This window comes from Kogia breviceps, chromosome 5 (genome assembly GCF_026419965.1).
Source record: "Kogia breviceps isolate mKogBre1 chromosome 5, mKogBre1 haplotype 1, whole genome shotgun sequence".
NCBI lineage: Eukaryota > Metazoa > Chordata > Mammalia > Artiodactyla > Physeteridae > Kogia > Kogia breviceps.
This window is the reverse complement of record NC_081314.1, coordinates 65,984,955-66,010,760: the sequence shown is the minus strand read 5'-3', so window position 1 is coordinate 66,010,760 and position 25,806 is coordinate 65,984,955. Positions and strand designations below refer to the sequence as shown.

The following is a 25,806-nucleotide window of genomic DNA, read 5'->3' as shown; positions in this document are numbered from 1 at the left end:
AGACCGGAATCAAATCTTAGGTACTTCTCAGCCACAAGATCAACCAAACACATGAAACATCTGGCTCTGGGGGAAGGGACTGAGAGCCTGGGCTCCGAGACATACACTTCACACAAGGTATGTGGCCCTGTCACATCCGCCCAGCCTGACCCAGGTGTTCTTTTACACATTTCACAGCTATGTTGTTACTCTATAGTACTGTATCCTATCGATCAGGAATGAAAATAATCCCTTCCTCTCTTCTAACCCCTCCCTCTGGCTGTTCTTTCCAGCCAGATCTGATCTGTAAATTATGCTGTCACCAACATCTCCCTAGAGGTCACCCGTCAGGCCTGACCCTGGACCTTCATGCTTGCTTCCCCTCCATTCAACCCTTAACCCCTGCATTCTTCTTCCAGGTCAGACTACCAACAAAATCAAGGGACCTCTTCAAGTTCTCTAAAATTCATTGTTTTGTTTCAAAGTGGTGATCTGTAGCCACATTTTCCTTTCTTTCACTTGTGGTCAATTAAGGGTGGCCAAGTCACATTTCATCTATAAAGAACTTTGCCCTGTCATCTCCTTTTCCAAATGTCCTGAAGGGTGTTTCCAGGTCTCCCACAACAGATTAACCCATTTGGGTTTCATCTTTAGATTCCTTCATTGACTTCCTCTTTCTGTATATTTATTTTCAAAATGATAATCTCACATTAACATTTTTTAATTGTTTTTTTCTCTTTCACAGTGCTGTAGGGCTAAACTGACCTTGATATTAACTTCTTTAGTTTTACAATATTTGCACAGAAACTCTCTCTTTCACCAAACTCTCCTCTCGTCTCCAAACCCAAATAATTTCTTTGAAAAGAGTGACATATCTTGAAGGAAATAGAAAAACTGACATTTACTTAGTGTGTAGCCCTGAGGAAAACACCTCAGAACTCTAAAGTGCTTGTGAAATGCATTTCAGTGTTTAATATGTCTACTTTTGATTGAAAATGCAGAAATTACATTTAATAGGATGACATGTTCAGGGTCAGGCAGATTATTGGTGCTTGGTAGACATTTATTAATGCGTATAGGTGATTTTCCTAGCTTTCTATACACAGTGAAAACATTTATCCCAGATATAGATGCGTATTTAAAGAATAATTCTTGGGACTTCCCTGGCGGTCCAGTGGTTAAGACTCTGTGCTTCCAATGCAGGGAGTGTGGGTTTGATCTCTGGTCAGGGAAATAAGATCCTGCATGCCGCATGGCATGGCCAAAAAATAATAGTAATAATTCTTATTGCCTTCATGCCAATTTTTTTTCCTCCAATTGAACTGTGTTAGCTTCCCAAATGCTAAATATTTTTGTGCTACTATTGGTTATATATTGATATTCCAGGCTTACTTTGGTTTTCATCTATTTCCCAGAAGTAAGAGTACTTATTACTCCCATTTGTTGGGCATCCACTGCAGGCCAGCCACTGCCTAAGCCAGTGCTGACCAATATAGTAGCCGTTCACCATATGTGCAACTGAGCACTTGAAATGTGACTAGTCCAAATTAAGATGACTTTAAGTGTAACATACACATCAGATTTCAAAGACTTACTATGAAAAAAAAAGTAAAATATCTCAATAATATTTTATATTGAGTACATGTTGAAATGCTGATATCTTGGCTATCTTGGATTAAATATTAAAAACAAAACAGGTGAAGCCTGTTTCTTTTTACTTTTAAAAAATTTCAATACTAGAAAAACTTAAATGTCATATGTGCCTCACGTTTGTGGCTTGCATTGTATTTGTCAGTGTGGTGCTAGCTTAGGTACTTCATACTCTGCACAATGAATGAATGAGTGAATAAATGAGACAAGCTCTGCTTTCCTGATATTCGAGGACAGCTCATAATAGTCTACCAGAAAGGAATCAAACAAACTTAGGGGTTGATAGAAACTTATTACAGTTCAGCCCAGTCTCTTCATTTTGAGAATACCGAGTCCCAGAGAAATCTGCATGCCTTATGAGCTATCCACTGAATAAAGACAGAAAAGCAAGGCTTTGATTCAGTACCAGCTTTTCCTGTGTCATCATAAGTGGAAAATGATGAAGACACGAAAAGTACCTAGGAACAACGCCTGGGATTCTACTTGATCATCTAGCCTGCTACCTGTAGAACTGTTTCAGTCATTATGATTTCAATGAATTCACTCGTTGCAATTGACCAGAATTGTTCTAGACAGATACCTGGGCTGAGCCACAGTATCATGTAGGAAGGACCAAGCTGAGCCAGGCAGGGAGGTCCAGGATGGATCTCCTGGGACAGTAGGGCATTGTGACATCATCAGTGATGGTCTCAGACTGTTTCCCGTTGTTGGCCCTCCAGTCTCAGCTGTTATGCAAAGTCCGTTCCTCTACCATGAGTGTGGAGCAGCTAAAATCAACACATTCACATGTACCTTGAGGTGAATGTTCCCATTTTCCTATTTAGCAGGTGACCCGCTGGAATACTGCTTTTACTGGCTCTTTTGTGTGAAGAGGACAATGGTGTCCAGTTTCCTAGGGACACTCCTTGAAGTTTATTCCCTTGTCCTGATTAAGGATTCCTTTTCAAATGGTTCAGAATGTTGGGGAAAGAGTCTCAGGCAGTCATTTCTTTGGCTTCACTGGTAACATTTATCAGGGACAGGAGCGCCCAAAGCCTTCCACCTCTTCCTCTACTCTGGTGAGTTTGGTGTGAATTTGGGTCCATGGTTCTCACATTAGACATCCCTGTCCTTGAGGCCTAATCCTGTCTGCTGTACCTTTAAAAAGTTATAATTCTGGATTGATAAAATCTAAATGTCATGTTTCGCTCTAACTAAAATAGGTTGCATTGGTCAGTCTCACTTACTCTTACATATTTATAAATAGGCAAGCTTGAATTCAATAAGCACGTTTATGTAAATGTTGGGCAAAACTGAGTCCACCCAAGTTAAGTGTGGGAGGGTGGTGGCTGTGTGTCCCAGACTAGTGCCTTTGAACTGTAACTATGTCTACATAGTTACCCTGCAAGCTTAATTTTAGCTATAGATGAACTACCAGAAGTGTTAGCAATCTGTCTTTTCAGATTACTTATGCTCTTTCTCTTTGCTGAAAGATAGATTTTAAAAGTATGGAATCCTTGGTTTTGCATGTTTCTTTAAACAGACTTGTAACAATTTTATCAGCAGATATACATATCTTAACAGGAATTTTTAAACATCTGAGGCAACAATTATTTTCAAATAGTTGCATGTTTTACCTTGAAAAATTATACTATGTACAAATACTGTATACTTGTCTACGTATTTATAAGTATACAGTGACTATATATGTGTGTATGCATTTTCTCTCTATATATACATACACACGTGTGTATGTATATATATATATAAGTGTACAGTGACTATGTGTGTATGCATTTTCTCTATACATACACACACGTGTGTGTATATATACATATGTGTATCTATATATCGATATCTTTTTCCATATCTATGTATAGATACAGATATCTATCTTGTGGGGGAGAGGGAGAATGATAGTGGATTTCAGCTAGATGTTTCTATCTTATTTTTCTTGTTATATTGAGATTGACACCGCAGAAAATAATCTTTACAAATTCTCTACTTAAGAAACCTCAACTTAACAAATACTTGAAACTTCATAACATAAAAAGTGATGTGAACATGTTAATGAATATTCTTTAGTTAATGAAATCTTGTAATTTATGCTTTATCTTCAAGATTTTTCCATTTAAAAAGTAATCAGGACACTTTTAACAAGTATGTTTCTCTAACTCAATAACGATTGAGTAATAATTCTCCACATTCAGTACTGTAGCTTGGAAGTGCAGTAATGGGTACAGTTGCTACTACATTTACCATCTGACCATATGGTATAACATACATCTGCCAAGGAGGAAAGACATTCCATTACAATAACAAACAATATAGGCACAGTCTTAAGGCAGGTAAGACATCAATTAGATAACTTCTTTTAATTTATCCAAGTATTACCACGTAGCATATATATATATATATATATATATATATATATATATATATATATATATATCTCCTATATGCTCGGCACTCATTTTTAAAAATATTTATTTATTTATTTACTTTGGCTGCATTGGGTCTTAGTTGTGGCACACAGGAGCTTCATTGTGGCACATGGGCTCTCTAGTTGTGGCCCTCATGCTCAGTAGTTGCAGCACTTGGGCTTAGTTGCCCCCGCGGCATGTGGGATCTTAGTTCCCGACCAGGGATCGAACCTGCGTCCCCTACATTGGAAAGTGGATTCTTAACCACTGGACGACCGGGGAAGTCTCTCGGCACTCATTTTGACACTAAAAACTCAAAGGTGTGTGCAACTGGGTCTCTGGCCTGGAGCAGTGCACAACCTGGCAGGTGAAGTCATGGAGGCTAATAATTATCATATGTCATAAGTGTAATAGAAGTGTATACAAGCAGTCACAGAAGTACAGAAGAAGAAACATACCTACCAGCTGGAATCCAGGTGACGAGGTCAGCAGATAATCACAGAGAAGATGGTCTTTGAGTTGAGTGTGAGGTGTTGGTAGGAAATACAGTGTGGTGGTTAAGAGAATAGAGTCTGTAGACAGACTATCTGGATTTAAGTCCCAGCTCTACTACATATCAGCTGAGGAACATTTGGCATGTTATTTAACCTCTCCATGCTTCAGTTTCTTCCTTGGTAGAATGGGCATAATCATTGGTCATAGTTCATAGGTTGAAGTGAGGATTATGTGAGTTAGAATGTGTCATGGGTTTAAAACAGTGCCTGGTACGTGGAAAGCCCTCAGTCAGTGTTAGCCAGTCCTCTAGGGATAGCAGAATCAGAAATGGCAGGCTTGGATTGTTAAAACTGAAATATGAAGTGTATTTGTGTGGGAGGTGGTGGAAAACAGCAAGGTGAGTGGACAGATTATGGGGAGAGAGCCTTGTATGCCACACCAAAGAGACTCATGTTTACAGAGCCCAAGGAGAGTTTTAAGGATGAAATTCAGATTTGTGTTATAGAAAGAGAACTCTGGAGCAGTGGGGAAAGAGTAGAGGCCAGAACGTTGGTTAAGAGGCTATTGATGAGAAGAGATATAATATAGGCTTGGCTGAGGGACAGAGAATAGAATGCAGATGCAAAGTTATTTAGGAGGTAAAACTGATGAGGTTTGGTGAGCGATTAGATTAAGGTAGATGAAGTAGAAGGAGTTGTGAATGACTCTTAGATTTCTGGCTTGGATGATCTGGTAAAAAGACAGGAGGAAAAGCAGGTTTGGGGATAAGGTTTTGGATTTGTCAAGATTGACAGGCCTGTGGAGTAACCAAAATTAGTGTGTAGGCCTGCCACTCAGGACCTAGAAGTCAAGATTTAGGACTCCTCGAGACACAGGTAGTAGTTGACATTGTGGGAATGTGAGAGCATGACACAGCTCATATACAGGAAGAGATTCAGGGATAGTTCTGGAAAGCCCACGATTTAAGAGCCAAAGAGAGCTGAGCCAGCCAAGGAGAGTGGTCACAGAGGAAGGAGGAACACAGAAGAAAGTGGATCATGGAAAATGATGGAGAGGGAATTTAAGGAAGAAGTGTTCTAACGCAGGAGAGACGTCAAGTAGAATGAGAACTAAGAGTTGTTCACTGGAGTTGGCAATTAGGAAAAAGAGCTTAAAACCCATGAGGTATTACCTCAGTGAAGTATAACAGTATGGGGAAAGAGATACAGTGAATCCTCTTCATTAAGACCCTAGATGTTAGTTGATATTTCAGGTCAAATGCTAGGTGAATTCCTGGAGAACATCCATGGATGTGGTCCAGCTTCAGGCTTGCTGCACAAGGCAGATCTGGCCTGTCCTGACCAAGCTGTTTTCCCAGAGCCTAGCAAGGAGACTGGCACATTAACATGTATACACTGAAGGTTGTTGAAAAGAATGGATGTATGCTTAGTGGTGGCCCAGGATCTGTTCTGGTAGAGCCCCTGGAGCTCCTGATACATGGCTGCTCCAGGAAGTGTTAGGAGGACCCCAGGAGTTGCCAAAGAAGTTCTGTTGCTTTGATAAGAATTTCAAAGCCATAAAGTTACAGGGTTGATCTGGCAGATTATGCTGGGGTTGGGGGGAAAAGGATGTGGCTGAGTACAGTGATAACAGGTGAGGGTGATAACGCTTCCACTCAGGTTGGTTCTGTTCTGAAACACAGGTTTTTTAGCTCAGTCTTAGATGTGATTTTCTGATGTTTGCTTTATTATCTGTTTTTCTTATTTCCTTCCTTTGTGTGTGAAAGTGTCTCATCTCTTCAATTGGATAGTCAATTTCTTAAGGGCAGGGACCATTCCAAAGAGTCTTTTCTACTCCCTTCAGCACATACTTGTCCACTTGACCCCCAGCAGAGAATCCTGGTACCCTCAGCCTTAGCAGACTTAGAACCAAAATTAGGACAAGGCTGACATCAACCCTTGGTAAAAAAAGATGTTCGTTACTTCCCAAAACTTAACCCTAGAAAGGTTGAACTAAGCAGATATTTAGAGAAAGTGGTAGGCGCTGATATCCGCCACCGGTGTGGCATGAATTGGGCCCTCAATCCTCAGACTTCCTCTCCTGGAACCCTAGGGCCATCCCACCAGTCTTCCTGTGGACACAGGTCTGGGAAGAGTCTGGGCCATTCCATAGGGCATTCCAGCTCCCACATGGCTAGACTAAGGTCTCCTCTGGCATGTTCACGTGGGGGACCCGACGCAGTCCATACATTGGACTGGGAGAAGAAAACACTTGGGGGTGGAGGTGTTTTTACTGTTTTCTTCCTTTTTTTTTTTTTTGGATATTTATGGGGAGGGGTGGTTTGGGACAGATCTAGCGCCTCAGTCCTAGCCCTTCCAGTCGCCCCCAGCTGCATAAGTTATCGGCCACAGCTCTTCCCCTCCTCGAGACGGTGTAGACACGGCCCTGGCCATCGGACGGCGGAAGGAGCGCATGAGAAGCGGAGGTGGTGTCCCCCGGCCCCCAACCCGCAGGGCGCGGCGGGAGGATGTCGGCGCGCGCAGCGCGTGCGTCGCCCCCTACCTCCCCCCCCGCGCCCCCCGCCCGGGGGGACCCTCGCGCCCAGGGGAAACCCCGCGCGGGGCGCCCGCCACCCGCCCCAGTCCCTCCGCCTCCCGGAGGCCCGGGGCTGCCTCTTCGGGCCGCGCTGGGGACGCCCCGCACTGCGCATGAGCGGGAGCCCGGCGAGCCCGTGAGAGGAGCCGCCGCCGCCGCCGCCGTCCATTCGCTGCGGAGCCGGAGGAGGAGGGGAGAGGCCTGGAGGACACCAACATGGTGAGGCACTGCGGCCGCCCGCCCCGCCGGCTGGGGGCCGGCGCAGCCGCGCACCCCCGCCCCGGCCGCCCTCCGCCCCGCGGCGACCCTGCCGCCCCGAGCTTCGGCCCGCGGCCTCCGTCCAGCTCCCTGGCGGGGCTCTCCTCCCCGCCTCTCCTTTTCTCCTTCGCCCCTTCCCGCCCGGGCGCCGCTGCTACGCGAGAGCCGAGGAGGCGGAGCGGAGCCGGGCCTAGTCGGGAGCCCCGGGTAGTTTGGGGCGCGGGGAGCGGCCCCGGGTGCCCCTTGCTGGGCCCGGCGCGGCTAGGGGAGGCGTTGGGGCGGGGGGAGGGGATGGGGCAACGGCTCTGTCTCTGCCCGGCCCCCACGCCGGCTCCATTGTGTCTGGCCGGGAACCGGGGTCCGGGGTTCCGGGTGAGGAGTCTCCCCCCGCCCGGAGCTGGGGCTTCCCCCTCCGCTCCGCTGGGGAGAAGGAAAGACTTTCTCGGCTCTCCGCTCCGGCTCCAACACCCCTCAAGTCTCCAGGCAGTTTTGCTTGGGGCGGGGTAACAGCCCTGTTCCTTTCTCCATCACCTCTCGATGCGCCCCGTAGTCCTGGAAAATGGGAGTTTCACTGGCCAGTTGGTGGAGGTTATATTTACCTCTCTACTGAGAACATGGGAGACCGCTGAGCTTGGGGGACGTGGGGGGAGGGGGAAGTACGGAAGTGCAACCTGTTCTCATTTCATAAAATTAGGAGAAACAGACTTGCTACCTTTTGGGCACATATTTTATTTCCTTGGGGTGGGAGGAGTAATTGCTTTATTATGCCAGTTAAAAACCATTCGTGATGTTTAAAAAACAGTTTGTCAAGTTAGTCCCCTTCGGTTTACATTTTGGTAATTATGTACCTGATTCTTGGACTTTCTGTTTTTCAGAAGCTATGTTTAGTATTATAATCTGAGCATGAGTTGAATTCCATGCAGATTACTGTATGCATAGACAGTAAAAATGATGTTCTTCTCCATTTGCTCATGGGGAACATAAAGGCCTCTTTGAGGAGGGTGTATGTGTGTGTCTGTTAAGGGAATGCCCCGGTGTCTTGTTTTTAGCTGGTCTTATTTCTGCTGAATGACACTTACCTAGTCTCAGCCTCCAACTTGGCAGAATTTTGGTGTCGCGCGTATGGATATGTGGTTTAGTTTGCCATATACTCAAGAACTTAGGTTCTGTGGTAAGTTCCATGAAAGTTTACCATTTGTAAGAAAACTTTGCCATAAAGTACAGGTGAATGTTTAGATTGATGTTACAATGTTTAAAGATCCACCAGGGCGGCTAAACAGTTTCCAATTTCTTAAGCATTTTGATGGTCATAGGCATTACTCCTGAAGTTTCCAGACTCTTGGCTTGTAAGAGTATGCTTGAAGTAATGAAATGTAATTCCCGGGTAAACACTCTGTGAGAGCATTGAAATGTGTTCTGCTCATAATAGTCTCCAATCAGCATCATCCTCTGGAATCCAAAGTGTTGATAATGCTCATTACTTGTTACGAATTCAGGAGTCATGTGGTTTATATGAGAGTTCAGCTTGTATTGGAGCTTGTAAGCTTCTATCCTTTTATTATTATTAAATTATCTAGTTTTGGAACTTAGCCATAAGTATTTAATTACACTACTAATGACAAGATATCACTAATTTAAAACACTTTGTGGCTGAACTCAGATCATGTCACTAGAATTGTCTTGGTATGCTCTTGTTAGTTTGGAAACTAAGTCACCATGGGCCCTAATAGAAGTTAGGCCATAAGAATTTTCTAGTTAAGTTTTTCGTTGTAAATTTATTTTACTTATTTTTTTTAACATCTTTATTGGAGTATAATTGCTTTACGATGGTGTGTTAGTTTATGCTTTACAACAAAGTGAATCAGTTATATATATACATATATGTTTCCATATCTCTTCCCTCTTACGTCTCCCTTCCTCCCACCCTATTTTACTTATAATTATTTCTTGATACAATTTTGGGGCTAATGTTTTTCGGTGTGTGTAATGCAGCCCATTTCTAGAGCACATGTTATATTGTCAATTCTGGGGCAAATTTAAATGACAGGATATCTGAATATGTCGTGTAAGAAAAAAAAAATTGTTCGTTTAACCTACCTAACACCCACATAAAAGGCCAAAAATAGCTCCAAAACTAGACAATATTCTGTTACCCCTGAAAATCTTTTTAAAAAGTGTTTGATTTCTGGCTTGTTTTCTTATTTGTAAGAGGACAGGATTTGATGATTTCCAAAGTTACATTCAGCTAAAAATTTTGATTTTAATTATTTTTCTTAGATGTGTGAGAAGTTTGTAGACTATGTAACCTACTAGATTTTTATAGACTCACAGCATCATAGAATTTTTAGACCTGAAATGGCTTCAGAGATCTTCTAATTTACTCCTCTTCCTTTTTACAGAAGAAGAAATTGAACATCAAGGAGGTTTTGAGGTTCAAGTTTGCAAAACTGTTAGTTGCAGAACTGAAACTAACTTTTCCTGGTTTTACTATTTCCCCCAGTATTTGTGGTACATGTAATCTTTTAACTCACATGAAATCTAAAGAAATGGTTGAAAATTGGATTTGAAATTAATTTACTCATTTAAACAGAGGGAAACCTAAGTGTTTTTAATGAAAATGTTAAATAACAAAATTCAAATTAATGATTAATGGTGTTAATTTACTATGTTTTTAATGTTTTTTTAAAAAAATGTGTGGACTTTGAAATTTAAGATTATATTTTCAACAAATACCAGAGTTTGTAAGTCCAGATTAATGTAGGCCTGTTGAAGGTTGTCTCTGTAGAACTCGTTTCACATTGTTTTGCATATACATAAGTAAATTATGGGAGGGCCTTAATTAATTTTAATAATTATTTCCTAAATGCCTACCATGTGCCAGGTACTGTTCTAGGCACGGAGGATATGGATATACACACATGTACTTTTATATAAATATATATATTTTCCCCACCACCACCACTGAAAACATAAAAATCCCTGCGCTGGTGAGGGTTACATTTTAGTAGGGAGAGACAAATAATAAACATAGCATATATTTTTCTTCTTTATTATGTTAGAAGGTGTTAAGGGCTATAAGAGAAAAGCAGTGTTAGGGAGGAGAATTGGGAGTGTTGGGGCACAGTGGATTTGGGGTTGCAAAATGGTGTTTGCACCACTGATGAAGTGGGTTTTGAGCTGACTAGGAGATGAAGAAGTAAGCCATGCACAAATGTGATCAGAGAGAGTTCGAGGAGCACTGAGTGCAGTGTGGCTGGGGTAATGTGGTGGGGGGAGATGGGCATGTTGGGCGTTGGAGCAGAGGAGGTCTGAGTGGTAAGGAGTGGAGATGGGCATGGGTGGCTATTGTAAGGATATTGTGTTTTTACTCCAAGAGAAATGGGAAGCCAGTGAAGGATTCTGAGTAATATGATAGACCTTGTTTCTACTCTCTCATAGTGTCCTATTAAAATTATAGTATACATAATTATCTTCAAAGCAGTTTTTAAAGAGAAATTATACAGTTTCTGTGTGCAGTTTTGAATTCTGATTAAGACGACTGTCCAATATTCAATAAAAACTAGTTGAACATCAAGTTTACCTGGCCATACTGGTTAGTAAAAACAACACAACACAATCTCTTTTGTAGATTGCTTTTGAGTATGTTCTTGTAGTTTGCATGTTGTTTAGTGTCTCTATGCAAAAAACTGGGCCTTTGGGAAGGAAGAAGGACCTTAATCTTTACAGAGAACATAAGTCTGCTAGTCATACAATTCACAACTCTTATTTTATCTCCACTCCAATTTGTGAGATAGGTATTGCTACCTTCTTTTAACATACCTGAAAAAGGAGGTTTAGTGTTTCTGAAGAGATGGCCAAGGTAAAGAGCTAGTATATGACAGAGCAGGGATTAGAAGCCTGGTCTCTGGTGCCACAGTTTGTTTACTCCTCCTCTTTAAAAAACAAACAAACAAACAAAAAAAACCCCAGCAAGCACCACTTACGTATAGGTGTAGAATTTTTGATTGGTTTCATTCTGCTTTCTTCCTTATATTGAATAGTGACCTAGTTGTTTCCATATCAAATCAGATGATCTGATGTAAACATTTAAGTAATTGAAAAATTAGAACTCTTTTGGTACATATGGTAAAAAAAAAAAAGTTGAAAGTAAAATTAACTTGTGGTTTTTTTGTTTTGTTTTTTAAGTTTTAAAAGAGCTGAGCTCATTTGAGTCAAGTGGCTCTTTTGATTTTGGCTTCGTAGGTTGGGTCAAGCATAATGAAAATCTGTGAGAAAGCCCCCTTTTAAATTTGAGTGTGTTGTTGTTCAAGTTGTGATAGTATTAGCCATGACATTTGATGAAGAGAGATAGTTCCAAATAGGATTCAGTTGCTTTGTGGACACAAACAAGCTCTTGAATAACCTGCTGACTATCTAGTTTACCTAGTCACTTTAGGTGTATACCCCCCACCTAAGAAAAAGCAAAAGCAGAAGGGGAAAATGCCACTGAAATGTCTTTCATCAGTTTGTTGAATCCATTTTATATGATTAGTACCTAATCATTTAGAGTGATTAGGCTGCTTATTTGCATTGTAAAATTTTAAGAGAGATTTACTTTTCAACAGTTCTTTGCTGAAGAATTCTATTGCATTATACTTTTGAATCCCTCAACACTGAATAGTGTTTAGCAACAGAGATTAAGTTGAAGTACGTGGCCCATTCCTTTGTTATATTAGGATATTTTTGTTTCAGTAAACATTTAAAGCACTTACTTATTATACATAGGATTTTACTATTTCTAGATTTAGGACTTGAGTAGATACCAAATCTTAGAATTAGGAAATTTCATTTTTCGAGGATCATTTATTCTCTTTATGAAACAAATACCCATGACTAGAATGCTAGTCATTATTATAAGTTCTTTAACTGTGGAACTTTAAAATCTCATTTAATTCTTTTTTGTTGTTGTTTTCACCTCAGTAATCTTTTTGTTAATTCAAGATTTCTTTAGAAAAGAGTTCATGGAGAGGAGGAGCAAATTTAAATTAGCTACCTTGACTACTTGTTAAATGTTCAAGCAATAAGTTGGGGAGAATCAGTTGAAAGATGATGGCTAACACAAGTATTTTAAGGAGGTTATTTCTATCCCATTATCAAAGGTAATCAGGAATTAGCAAAAATAACTTTAATAGTCAAAACAGTCTTCTGTAAACCAGAATCAAAACATTTATTCCATTTACAGTGGTAGTCATCTTTTGAAAAATAATTCTGAGGATGGGGAGGAAAAAATCCTTTAAATTTTCATTAATGGAATATTTTTTTAAAAACTTTGAGGAAAATTATTTAAAAGCGTACAAAACCAGTTTGAATCTTACAGATATACTTCTGAAATATTTTTTCAGGTGAATTGCCATTATATCAATATAAAACATAATTGGGTGCAATGATTACACAGTATAGTATATTATTCCACTTTTGACTTAGAAGTAATGCAGCTCCTCTCAAAGAAGAGTTCATTGTAACCGTCATTCAAAGTGCAGGAAGTTTAGGGATGATGATAAGACCCACAGGCCTACCATGAGTAACTGTTCTAAACTGCAGATTATAATTTACATGAATACTGAGGGTTTGGGTTTTTGTTTTGCTTAATATTTGAAATTGTATACATTTGCTTATATTGTCTGGCTATAACCTGTACATGTTTTTTTTCCCCCCTCTGGGTTTCAAGCCTTCTCATTGGAAAAGGAAACCCTATCTTTCAGTGCCCCTAATTTTCCACCTCTGTATAGTTAAAGCTATAGATTTTGGCCATCTTTTAAAAAATAGACTATGACAGGACTATAAACACATTTTTTCTTCCTGATGAATTACTTATCTTAAAAATAACCAATCCACCTCTTCTCCCCTCCCCACTTCCCAAAAAACCCTGAAAGGAAGTTCTATCCTTAAATTAGTCTTTTAGTTAGTAAGGGAATGCTTAATGTGCAATTTTTAGTCAGAATGCATATTGTTTACATTTGAAAGGGAAAAGGTCAGTTGATTACTTATTTAACTTTTCTATAAAAATAGGTGAAGAAATATTGTTCACAATTCCCCTCTCTCCCCAGTGCACACAGTAATTACTCGGTGGTTGCATTTTTGCCCTTTTTGTTTTCTCTCTTACTTGACAACAATGTAGAAGAAATGGAAAACTGCATGCCTTGAAGCCAGGCACCAGGGTTTCATTTCTGGCTCTGCTACTTTTTGGATAAGTCTGTTTAGATAAAACGAGCTCTGAGGCTTGGTCTCCTCATTGGTAAAACAGAATCAATGATAACCACCTTGCAGAATTGTTAATAATTAAATACCTAGCACAGAGTTGGCACACAGTAGGAGCTCAAATAAACGTTAGCTGCCAGTGTTCTGATTATGGTGGTTGTTATTCTTTCTTATTTACATAAAATTACTTTTTTCTCTGGAATATATTCTTTGTGGACTTGTAAGGAGTCCTTACTATGTGCTAGTTACAGTTCTAAGAGTTTAACTTGAATTAGTTCAGATAACCTTCACACTCTATTTACAAATGAAGAAATTGAAGCACACAGAGATTAAGTAATTTTCCCGAAGTCACACAGCAATTAGGAGGCACAGGTGGAATTAAAATCCTGCCAGTTTGGGCTTCCCTGGTGGCGCAGTGGTTGAGAATCCGCCTGCCGATGCAGGAGACACGGGTTCGTGCCCCGGTCTGGGAAGATCCCACATGCCGCGGAGCAACTAAGTCCGTGAGCCATGGCCGCTAGGCCTGCGCGTCCGGAGCCTGTGCTCCGCAAAGGGAGAGGCCACAACAGTGAGAGGCCCGCATACCGCAAAAAAAAAAAAAAAAAAAAAAAAAAATCCTGCCAGTTTGATTTGAGAGTCTGTACTCTTCACCTCTCTGCTGCAGGTGGAAGGGAAGAGAATTTCTAGCTACTCCTACCCAGATTCTTAGCCTGGCTTTCTGGTAGAACTTTACCCCTAGGTGAAAGTCTTCTCTAGGAATAGGTAGTCTGGTTAGTTGAATTGATTTTTCTTGTACTTTTGACTTCAGACCTATAATCTGTGAATATGTGGAAAGTATGATTTTCTGGACTTAAACCAGCTCTCTAAATTTCAGATGAAGTTAAACTGTTAATCATATGGTAAACACATGAGAACAACATACGGAGCTTTTAATGAAAATTATGGGTGATCATTACAGTGTTTGATTTTTTAAACATTGTCTTTTGTGAGCTAGATTAATCAAATTCTGAGATAACTAGAATTGAGTTAGGAAATTAATTCCTTTAAAAATATAAAGGCCTTGGTGTCTTTTTTTCTGGAGTTTAGACAGAATTTGAAACTTAAGGGTGAGATTCTATTCAGAATAATAGAAATAATGAATCTTAATTTTTTGCATTTAAAAATGTTACCCATTAAAATTATTTTTATTTAACTAGAAAATAATTTTTCATGTTTATTGTTTTTCTTGATGGAAATACTTCTAAGAGGAATTTTATAACTTTATGAGCTTTTTTTTTTTTAAGGCGTAGTGCCATTTATTACCCAGCAAACAGTAGGAGGACCAGAGAAGGGGTCCAGCCTGGACACCCTGCCGTTGTTGCCATGGATTGCTTCCCCATCCTCAAGGGCCTGGAGGCGCTTGGCCTAGGGGGCGGTGGACCCAGCCCCAACCGCTGGGATGGAGCAGAGTCCAGATGGCCCTGGCCCTAGCACCAACTCATGAACCCCGACCCCAGGCCTGTCTACTGAGGGCCAGCAGAGCCCCTCTTGGAGCCAGGCTGACCAGACTCCGGGCTGCTGGGTTCAGCTCCAGACAGACTGGATTCTGAGTTCTGGACCCCAGGCTGGCTGGACCCTGGGATCCTGATTCCGGGTTCCAAGTGGGGTGGACTTAAGTCCCAGACTCTGGGCTAGGCCTTGGGCCTTCAGGGATGCAGCAGGTAGCTGCCTTCATGGCTGAGCTTCTGGGCCAGTGGCGCCTTCTCGGGCCAGGGGCCAGGGCTGGAGTTGGGACTGGATTTGGAGAGGGAGTCGATGTTGTCAGAGCGGGAGTGGTAGGCCCAGCAGAGAATGACCCAGAGCAGCAGCAGCAAGAAGCCTAGGAGGCCGTTGCAGATGATGGCAGTGAGGGCCCCCTGGGAGATGGCTGCCCCCATGCCATGATGAGCCAGCACCCTCAGACAAGCAGAGACTGAGAAGCTGCCTCGACGGCAAGGCCCATGCTGAGGTGGGACTCTGGTATAGCCGGCCTTCCAAGGAGGCTGTCCTGTCCATGATTCCCGGGCAGTGAAGATCACCTGCAGTTCCAAGCCTGAGTTGAGCCCGGTGGGAGGGTCCCGGACAGTGGGATGCTGGGTGCCTGCTGCTCGGGAGCCTGCGGGTAGGGGGCGGGGCAGTGGGAGGCGGGCAGGAGTGACGTCCCCTCCCCCGGCCCTCCCCATGGCCGCTCCCCGGGGCGCAGCATTATTTTTTTATTATAGTTTTTCTGAATCCCTATTCTTCTATCACAGTAGACTTTGTAAGTTCAGTGGTCATACACTTAACTATATACTTGGCTACATCCAAAGTATTTGATTTTATTTTGTCCCAGATAAACTGTTATTTTAAATGTAATTCTTAAATTTCTTGAGTGGAAAAAAATTGCAAACATGCTAGATTTAAGTATTAAACAATGTATATTGATAACCAGATTTTCTTTTATTTTGGAAAGATGAGTAAGTAGGTGCTTTTTACTGTTTAGATTATAATAATAGTATTTCTAACTTTGGTAATCTTTGATTCAGTTATTAGCTTTCTATTACAAAAGACAGCATTTCTTTATCTCCTTCCCCCTCTTTCCTCCCTTCTTCCTTTCTCCTTCACCCCCTTTTTGCTAGAATTATAAATAATCAGGGTATATTCTGTATTTTATACATTTTACATACTTAACCAGTATTGAATTTCCTTGAAAATTTGATAATCTCCAGGTAGTTTTCACATTTGAGTGTTGAAGATTGTATTGCCTAATCTTATTTAATGACCACTCTAGTTCTTCCTTTTAAATAAGTCTTAGATAGTATGTACTACATTTGAGTGCTGAATCATTGTAGTTGTCATATGTTTTTGCTCTTAGGAAGATACCCACTGGGTTTGTAGTAGAAACAAAGACAACCCATCTGTTATTTCTTCCACCTCAGTTTTCTATCCACCCTCTCATCCCCTATAAAATAATTCTTTGCTGGCTAGATATCCTTTTTCTCTTCCCTAAGTTGATAGAAATTTAAACCTTTGAGCTGTACTCAGAAAATCAGAACACCTTGCCTGGTGCCCTCTTGTGGCCTGGGAAAAGGGGGTGGGAGTGTTGTAGCTCTCCTAAATAGGCTTGGGAAAAGGGCAGGTCTGTGTAGCCCACTCCAACTTTCCTCTAGGACAGCCTTTGGGACTACAGAATTGAGTACATCCTCCGTAGTAGGAGAGCAAGTGTTAAGATTTATTCTAGGCACAGAGAGCTGACAGAGAAATGGTCAGAGTACATTTTAAGTACAAGAAAGCGGAGGGTACTTATCAGACTTTGCAGAAATAGAATTGCTTATTACTACTTGGCCTAGCAGGAACTCAGACTATCAGTTCTCTGTGAGGTATCACTCATTAGCCTCTGTGGTGTTGTTGTGTTGGAAATGGGTAGCTGCAACGCTTTTTCTTAAAATATATTGATATTGCCCCATGTACTGGAAATTTAAACCAGTTAAAATAGTTTCTATTTGCGTATACATAGACATTATTGATTACATATGGTTTTTTTTTTTTTTTTTTTTTTTTTGTGGTACGCGGGCCTCTCACTGTTGTGGCCTCTCCCGTTGCGGAGCACGGGCTCCAGACGCGCAGGCTCAGCGGCCATGGCTCATGGGCCCAGCCGCGCCGCGGTATGTGGGATCTTCCCGGATTGGGGCACGAACCCGTGTCCCCTGCGTCGGCAGGCGGACTCTCAACCACTGCGCCACCAGGGAAGCCTGATTACGTATACTTTTATTTCAAATAAGATACGAAATGGAGTTAAAGAATTCGCTTACATAATTTTGTTATTAGTTTTTATGGATAAGACTTTTTTAACTTGGTCCCCCCAATTTTCTAATATCTTGCTTTCCAACAGGAAGTCATTAGTAGAGTGAACAACTCTTTTAGGCTTGCAGAAGTGGCTTAAGCTGTGTTTTTCCTCCCTCTCATCAACAAAACTGATTCAAGCTTCAGGGGAGAACACTGGATTTAATACTGTATGATAAAACCCCCAATAATCCTGATTGTTTTGCTGCCTTTAACTTTTAGGAGAATGGAAAAAGATTATACAGAGAAGTTATGTCAGGTTTAATTATAAAGTAATTTCCAGGTTGTAGCCTGTAATTGTTATACTTCTAGGTTAATCTCCAGTACTTTGTACAGCATTATACAGTGGTCAGTGATGATCATAGTGACACTTAAGTACTTCTCTGTTCTTCAAAGGATTAAAACATATGTCAGTATACTGTATCTCTTAGATACTGTATCTCTTATGTATACTATATCTCTTAGAAAGGTATACTAATTTTAAAAATAGCTCTCAGTAACAAAAGTTGAAATCAAAGTGGTTTCCTTTCAGTTAAACAGTATATTAAAATAAGACAGGTATCTTCCTTGGCATTTGATTTCATTGTGGGTTTGTTCCAATTGAATAACATCTTGAGGAGATTCTTTTCAAGAGGGAAGACTCCTAGACATTTGAGAGATGTGTCGCATAATAAGATATGAGTTACCAGGTGTCCAGAAGTGGTAGAGTTATTTGTGAAATAACGGGAGGTTAGTGAATTTATAGTTTCTCAATTTTAATGGAGAACAGAGATTGAGATTTTAATCTGTAATCCTAAGCAATAACGTATTTACAGAGAGAGAAGAGTATGGCTGACAGATTAGACTCCAGGGTATAAAAGATAGGGTTGGTTTTCATATTTGATTTTGCATAGTCTTATTTTTACTCTGTGGTAGGTAGAAATATTTATATCTTTGGTAGCCTTTTTTTCTGAAAACCTAAAAAGGTTTATAAATATGTACAGCAAGCAGTGTGATTTATGGAAAGATTACTAAGACCCAGATTCATGAGAGCTTTCTGTTCTTGTCCCATTTCTACTAATAATAACCTGGGTGATTTTTTTTAACAAATTCCTTAACCTTTGGGGTCTGTTCTCTCATCTGTACAATCAGGTGGTTGAGGTTTGTGATCTGTCAGTTTGGGCCAGATCAAAAATGCTGGGGTTTTCAGATGTGTTGCTTAAACCACAGAACACTGTATCTATTAATGTGTGCCCTCCTCACATGCTTTTTTCCCCTTCATTTTCAATAATAGCTCAGGAAGAACCCAAGTATTTTGCTGAGAGATGGTATTAAGGACTTGCAAGAGGGAAGAGTAATACTGGAGAGGCTGAAATTGCACAGGAGACCAGCTTGGTTGAGAGGAGAAAAAGAACATGGCCCTTGATACTGGGAGAGAGTGGAGGGCCTAATTGCCTTGCTTCATTTTGCTTAGGGCTTAGGTCAGATGAGAGATGAATATGTGTCAACACAAGGCCAGTGAGAGGTTATTACAGTAGGGAGGCTGGTTAGAGAGAACGTCTGCTAGGTTCAGGCTAAGGGAATGGGGTGATTCTTTCAGGGTAAAAAAGAGAGAATTCTGTTAAAAATTACCTTTGTTGGGAGGATGCGGGGTACTTGTTCATATTTCACTGCTTCTGATTTGACTGAAAATATGAGGAAATTCTATGGATAATTATCTTGGTTCCTGGACATGTTAGGAGAAATGCAGAGTTCTCACATTCTATTGCTTTCTCACATTGGTAAAAATAGCAAGAAAACAAAGGGGTAGGATGGGAGTGAGGTTGGGGAGAATTGCATCCCATATCCTTTATAATGGGTTTTAGGACTGCAACAAATACCTGTTAATCTCATTGTTCCTCTCATTGACCCTTACAAGGGTCACTTGACTGTTCTGACTGGCTAAATAATGTCACCATTAGTGACATTAGTGGTGGTCTTCCTCACCACTCCTTAAGCATCCCTTAGAGCTTTGTTGCTTGGTTAAGGTTTTGAGAGTAGCTCTCCTTCCCTTCGAGAGACTTTCTTTGTACATGCTCACAGGACCCAATTTTAGGAGAAATGCAGGGTGGGTGAACTTCTCTTGCCTCTTTCCTAGTTTCTTTCCCAAAATGATACCAATTTTGTGTTTTAGATTTTTTAAAAATTTGTCTTTCTGATTAACAGATTGAAAATAAGTCTTGAGCTAAACGTTTTAATATTTTATGAGGAAAAAGTACTACTAAAAATGATTTAGTCAGCAGTATAGAAATAGTCTTTTGTGATGTTACACAGTTTCAGTTTATTTTCTGGTTTCAATAGAACAAGTTGAAATCATCGCAGAAGGATAAAGTTCGTCAGTTTATGATCTTCACACAATCTAGTGAAAAAACAGCAGTAAGTTGTCTGTCTCAAAATGACTGGAAGTTAGATGTTGCAACAGACAATTTTTTCCAAAATCCTGAACTTTATATACGAGAGAGTGTAAAAGGATCATTGGACAGGAAGAAGTTAGAACAACTATACAATAGATACAAAGGTGAGTGTTTGCTTGTGACTTTAAATATTTTGAATGAGGTTTTCCAAATTTACGTGCTTCTTGTGAGAAATCAAATGATACAGAGACCATTAATTGGGTGGATACAGAGCTCTTTAGATCTTAGAATTACTTTAAGAAATCTGAAAAATTATTTTCCTCTTTTCACTAAAATTTCTTCTTAGTGTCTTTATTTCCTCCCCCTTTATCTGCCGCCCCCCCTTTCCTCCTTTGTGATTCAATTTGAGAATGGGGGCTGGGGGACTAGGTTTTTTCCCTCATTTTCTTGTAAAACTCAGCTGAGCGGATTTTAAGAAAACCTGCCTAGGGCTTCCCTGGTGGCGCAGTGGTTGAGAGTCCGCCTGCCGATGCAGGGGACGCGGGTTCGTGCCCCGGTCCGGGAAGATCCCACATGCCGCGGAGCGGCTGGGCCCGTGAGCCATGGCCGCTGAGCCTGTGCGTCCGGAGCCTGTGCTCCGCAACGGGAGAGGCCACAACAGTGAGAGGCCCGCGTACCACAAAAACCAAAAAAAAAAAAAAAAAAAAAAAAAAAAAAAAAAAATGTTTAAAAAAAAAAAAAAAAAAAAAAAAAAAAGAAAACCTGCCTAATAATTTTAATAACCTTTAAATAATTATTAAGTAATATACACTTAAAAAGTTAACACAGAATAGATTGAATAAAGAAAAAGTTAATAGTTTCTCTGTCTTCTGCTTATTTATTCTCCTGAGGGAACCAATATTTAATAGCCTGGTGTCCAACTTTCTATGTCTTTTATGTTTATGCAGAAATATATATGCAGAGTTCTTTCAAAATTTTTCCAAAAGTGGGATTATATTTTATGCGTAGCTCATGCCCCCAAAATCAAAGGATGTGCAAATTTTTTATTCCTAGAGATGTTAGCAAATCATATTTGACAACAGTGTATGAGTGCCTCTTTCTTCTTGTATTCGTATTTAAATTTTTCCTCTCTGAAAAGTAAATATTGATATTCTTTAATTTGAACAACAGATGTTTGTATTGTGATTAAAATTGAATTGCAGAGTTTGTTTTTTTCGATATTCTTTAAGAAGTGATTTCTGTAGTGAAATGAACTTTAAGAAAAAAAGAATTTCTGTGTATAATACTGTTTAGAATGCCTCTGTAAAATGTGGCTATGTTCAGTAAAAATCCTTTATCCCTATATAGGAATGTCTCATTTTCTGAATGTGTGTTAATTATGGAACTTTTTTCATATGAATAAATGAGACGTAAAAATCAGGTGCCTATCTGGATATATATCTTGCGTTAATTGTAAGAATGCTGTTTCAGGGGCAAAGTGGCTTTAAATATTACAGGGGGAAAATATAGAGTAATATTGCTTCCAATTTTTGGTCTATTGTGATCATTAAAAAAAATGGAATATAAAGCAATACCTTTCTCAGTTTCAGGAGTAGCACAGTAAAGTATGGCACTGATTTCATGTTGCATTGTTGTTTTTGAAGATCCTCAAGATGAAAATAAAATTGGAATAGATGGTATACAGCAGTTCTGTGATGACCTGGCACTGGATCCAGCCAGCATTAGTGTGTTGATCATCGCGTGGAAGTTCAGAGCAGCAACACAGTGCGAGTTTTCCAAACAGGAGTTCATGGACGGCATGACAGAATTAGGGTGAGTGTATAATTACCATAGGAAATTAGGTACATTACTGTGAGAATTACTGTGGAACTGACATTTGTGCCCCCAAACATTGCTATAGATAGAAATGGGCTAATATGCTAGTTCCTTCCCATGTCAAGTTATTTGTGTAGTTAGTACCTACTTTATTTGCACTATGCTTTTATCATTTGTTTCTAAGGGAGATTGACTAATGTTAAAATTACTATGCTTTAATATTTTACATGGGTAAGTGAAATGAGCAAGTTTTAAATTATTTCCTAATGTGAGGCTGTGAACTCTGAATTTATAAACAAACTACTAGAATTTAAAATCTTGGAAGTTACTAATCACTTTTTGTTCTGCATAGACCTGGACAACTGATTAGCTAAATGTCTTGGTATAAATAGATTGAAAAATCACAGGTAGCAGTTTTACCTGTGGCCTTTAGTTGTCTGTATTTGATGAAGCTCCAAAAGTATTCAATTTGTGGATCGGTAACAGGCTGCCCTTTCTGTTTTTAGTGGGTGCTTTTGAATGATAATAGCTAAACACTTTTTGAATGTTTATTTTCTTTCAGGAACTATGGTAATAAATAAGTACTTCACCTACCACTTCACAACAACTTTGTGAGAGAAGTGGTGTTTATATCCGCATTTTAGAAATGAGGAAACGGAGGTACAGAGAAACTAGAGAGGTAGTATTAAAGCCAGGATTTGGGCTCAGGCATTCTGATTCTTGGGCCTGAGGGACATTGTAATCAGTCAGGGTCCAAGGTAGACACACAAACCATACCAGTAATTTGAGCAGGGTACCTTTAAAAAATTGTTTTATTGTGTAAATGGGGTAAAAGAAAACTAAGCATAACAAAGGTGGCAGTTCCAAGAAGCTGCCATCACCCCTGGAACGGAGGGAAGGAAACAAGGAAGGAGCCTAGACACTTAAGAGGATCTCCACAAGGCTGAGATTCCGACCGCAGAAAACAGTGCGTAGCTGCTGTAGGAGAACGCTCCTTGCCTTGCCTGCTTCTCTGGTGAAGAAACTCGCTTAGGGGCCACTTGCTGCAGAGCCATGCAAGTTGCCTCCATTGGTGAACACTGCAGGGACCTCCCAACACGCTGAAACCCTTGCTCTCTGCAGAAAACAGACTGGGATAAGAAAAGTTCCTTCGTCCTCTTCCAGCCTTTCATCGCCCTCTCTTGGTAGAACCTAATAGCCAGCTGGCAAGAAAAATGAAGTTTCACAATTTGTAGTCCACTGCAGATAGTCACAAAGCAGGGCAAAGAAGGGTGAGTTTAAAGCTGAGAGACAATAAATTAATAACTGGCCTAGCCACTATGTTCTACAGCCAAAGCCAGCCTTATCCTGAACTTGCTGAAATGTTCTATGCTAGGACAGGTTTCATTAGAACTCTCTGTTTTTTTTTACATTTAAAAGTGAGTTCGTGTAAACTGTAATGAACTTCCAAATCAAAATTTTAATTTAAAAACTAATAATCTGCGAGGTGTTATATACAGAGCATGGAAGGAACATAAAAGCAAAAATGATTTGAAGGAAAAAAAGTGGAATGCTTGGTTTGTGGAATCTATAACAGATTGAAGATTTCTACCTTATGGCTGTTATGTGGAAAGTAGGACTTGTTACTTGGACCCTTTCAGCTCCTTGGAAATTGAATGCTTTGCACATATAGAGAAAGTTTAATATTGATTTGAGGTAACTTCAGTTGGAGATGGTTGGAGATGATGTTTATTATGATACTTTGTATATATCAAGAAGTTTTCAAGAGGAATGCTTGTTTTCTCACCTAGTCAAAACACTATGCTTTCAGTTTGTTGGGACAAAGACATGTGACTTGTTACCATGTAAGGAATATCTACTACAGTTTGAACTGATGATTGTAAAGCTGATTACTATACATTCTCATCTATTCACTACAGCTGACTTCTACATTATGGGTGTGTTGACAGTCCAGTGAATTACATAATTAAAAGTAATAGCCCATTTCTTTTAAAAATAGTTATTTCTAACATTTAATCACCCCAGATCTTTTCTTCCTCCATCTAACCCGATACTTGTTTATGTAATGTAAAAAGAAAATTTAATGGATTTTTAAAGAAGTTCTATGAAATATAAACTGTTGTAGGAATAAATGTTCTTAATATATAGTGAAAAAGTTTATCTTTTATAAACTTAATTTTACAATATAGATGTGACAGCATAGAAAAACTAAAGGCCCAGATACCCAAGATGGAACAAGAATTGAAAGAACCAGGACGATTTAAGGATTTTTACCAGTTTACTTTTAATTTTGCAAAGAATCCAGGACAAAAAGGATTAGGTAAGAATTTTAAAAAATTATATTTGGTGTTTCAAATATATTCAAGTACATTGACAGCGTCACGTTTGTAATAGAAAGTTCTGTTTTGAGCATAAAGTCATTATCAGTTACTGAAAAATACTGAGAAACAGTGAACTTCTAGTTAATCAGAAAATACCCTACCTATTCAATAACAGGGTTACCCTGGATACTATATGTGAACTGATTTTTTTTTTTTTAAGAACTACAATACAGAAAATAGTTGTTAAAATTCCACTGACATAGGTACGTATGTTTGATCGTTTATTTTTCAGAAGATATTATAGGATCTTAGGATCTTAAGTTTTTCACTACATATCTGTTGAAATAGCATTGTAAGATTTCTGAGTCACAGAATGCCAGATAAATGTATTCTTTTTTGGTGTGAATTATTTGGAAACTATAAGAAAGAATAAAAAAATGATTGTCATTCATAATCTTATCCAGAAATAGCTACTGTTAACAGTTTAGATCAGTCAGTTTATACTATAGAAACAACCACACATTTGCTTTGGGGATGGCTAAGGGAAGTGGAGGTAAAAGCTACAGTGTAATTTGCAGATTATTCAGAAAAAGTAGACAGCACATAATGCAAAATAATAAATATGAGTGTGAGGGTTTTAGATAAAAGGAGAAATGAGTAAAAGCAGGAATGGTTGGGAAATACTTCTTGGGCAAGAAGTGATGAGAACTAAAGGATTTGATATTTGGGCAAGGGATGATGAAAAATGTACCAGGGAGAGGATAGTTATGAATGAAGGTCTAAGACTTCAGAAATAAGCTTGGTTTCTTTGTGGAAGAGAGAAAATGATTTGATTTTAGTGGGAATGTTTGTTTGGAGCTTAATTTGGTGAGATAAGGCTTCTTTTAAAAAGAGGACAGGGCTTCCCTGGTGGTGCAGTGGTTGAGAGTCCACCTGCCGATGCAGGGGACACGGGTTCATGCCCCGGTCCGGGAAGATCCCACATGCTGCAGAGCGGCTGTGCCCGTGAGCCATGGCTGCTGAGCCTGCGTGTCCAGAGCCTGTGCTCCGCAACGAGAGAGGCCACAACAGTGAGAGGCCCACATACCGCAAAAAATAAAAATAAAAAAAAAATTAAAAAAATAAAAACAGGACAGAAAGGCTTAAATTGGAATTTATGGGCAATGGGGATGCACTGAAGATGATGGTGGCAGTAACAGCCATTTAATGTGAGCTTTTGGTGTGCCTGGCAGTGTGCTAAATACTTTACATACACTGCCTCATTTAGTGTTTACCAACTTTATGAGTTTTTCATTCTTTCATTCAGTAATTCACCAGCTGCCATGTGCCAGTCATAGAGTGCTAGACATTTTTTATCCTTATTTGGCAGATGAGGAAACTGAGGCACAGCAAGTTAAATAACTTACCCAATGATGGAAGTGAGTTTTTGATTTTGAAGATACAGTAGTTGGAGAGGCTAATAGGAGCCTCTTGTACGAATCATTCTTTATATTTTAGATCAGAGAGAAAAAAATCTTTGAGAAAAGGATTATGTGAATAGGAATTAGACTGAGGAAGTGACTGAAAGCTAGTAGAAGGGATGAATATACAACATTTGTATTTGAGAATTGGCCTAAAGAGTGACTAAATGTGACTGAATTAAGATTTACAAAATACCTATTAAGCAAAATTTGAAATAATGAAGTCTCCTTTCCAATTAATTTAGGTTGCATCTTATTCTTACAGGAAAATTCTTCATTTTGCAGGCAAAATAAGCTGGGATACCTAGTGTTAGCTTCTCTATCTTGTATCTGTGGCCACAAGTTAACTGGGCGTTTTTCTAGTCTCCTCTTTTCTTCCCACACATAAAAACCAATTAACGTC

General features: G+C 39.8%; 2 protein-coding genes across 8 annotated transcripts in view; one reads left to right on the top strand and one right to left on the bottom strand.

Annotated features, from left to right (window-relative positions):
• Positions 1 to 7,091: 7,091 nt before the first annotated feature.
• DCUN1D1 (defective in cullin neddylation 1 domain containing 1) overlaps positions 7,092 to 25,806 on the top strand; it is a 30,818-nt gene continuing 12,103 nt past the window's right edge. For 4 of the 7 annotated variants that reach the window (XR_010840694.1, XR_010840695.1, XM_067034100.1 and 1 more), the window contains exons 1-4: positions 7,207 to 7,319; positions 19,755 to 19,971; positions 21,451 to 21,619; positions 23,812 to 23,942. Coding sequence is in view for 5 of the 7 variants with exons in the window: in XM_067034100.1 (XP_066890201.1) it covers positions 7,317 to 7,319; positions 19,755 to 19,971; positions 21,451 to 21,619; positions 23,812 to 23,942 (520 nt within the window). In the remaining 2 variants the exon portion in view is untranslated. Of the gene's footprint in view, positions 7,320 to 7,384; positions 7,566 to 8,508; positions 8,530 to 19,754; positions 19,972 to 21,450; positions 21,620 to 23,811; positions 23,943 to 25,806 lie in introns of those variants that run through there. The other 3 variants (XM_059064553.2, XM_059064555.2, XM_067034099.1) reach the window with 3 other exon arrangements.
• Positions 15,281 to 15,511, bottom strand: LOC131757243 (adropin-like). Its single transcript, XM_059064557.1, has one exon. The coding sequence runs from the start codon at positions 15,509 to 15,511 to the stop codon at positions 15,281 to 15,283; it is 231 nt and encodes a 76-aa protein (XP_058920540.1).

Coding starts and splice junctions, on each gene's coding strand:
- LOC131757243 (XM_059064557.1), bottom strand. CDS start 15,511: ATGGGGGCAGCCATCTCCCAGGGGGCCCTCACTGCCATCATCTGCAAC.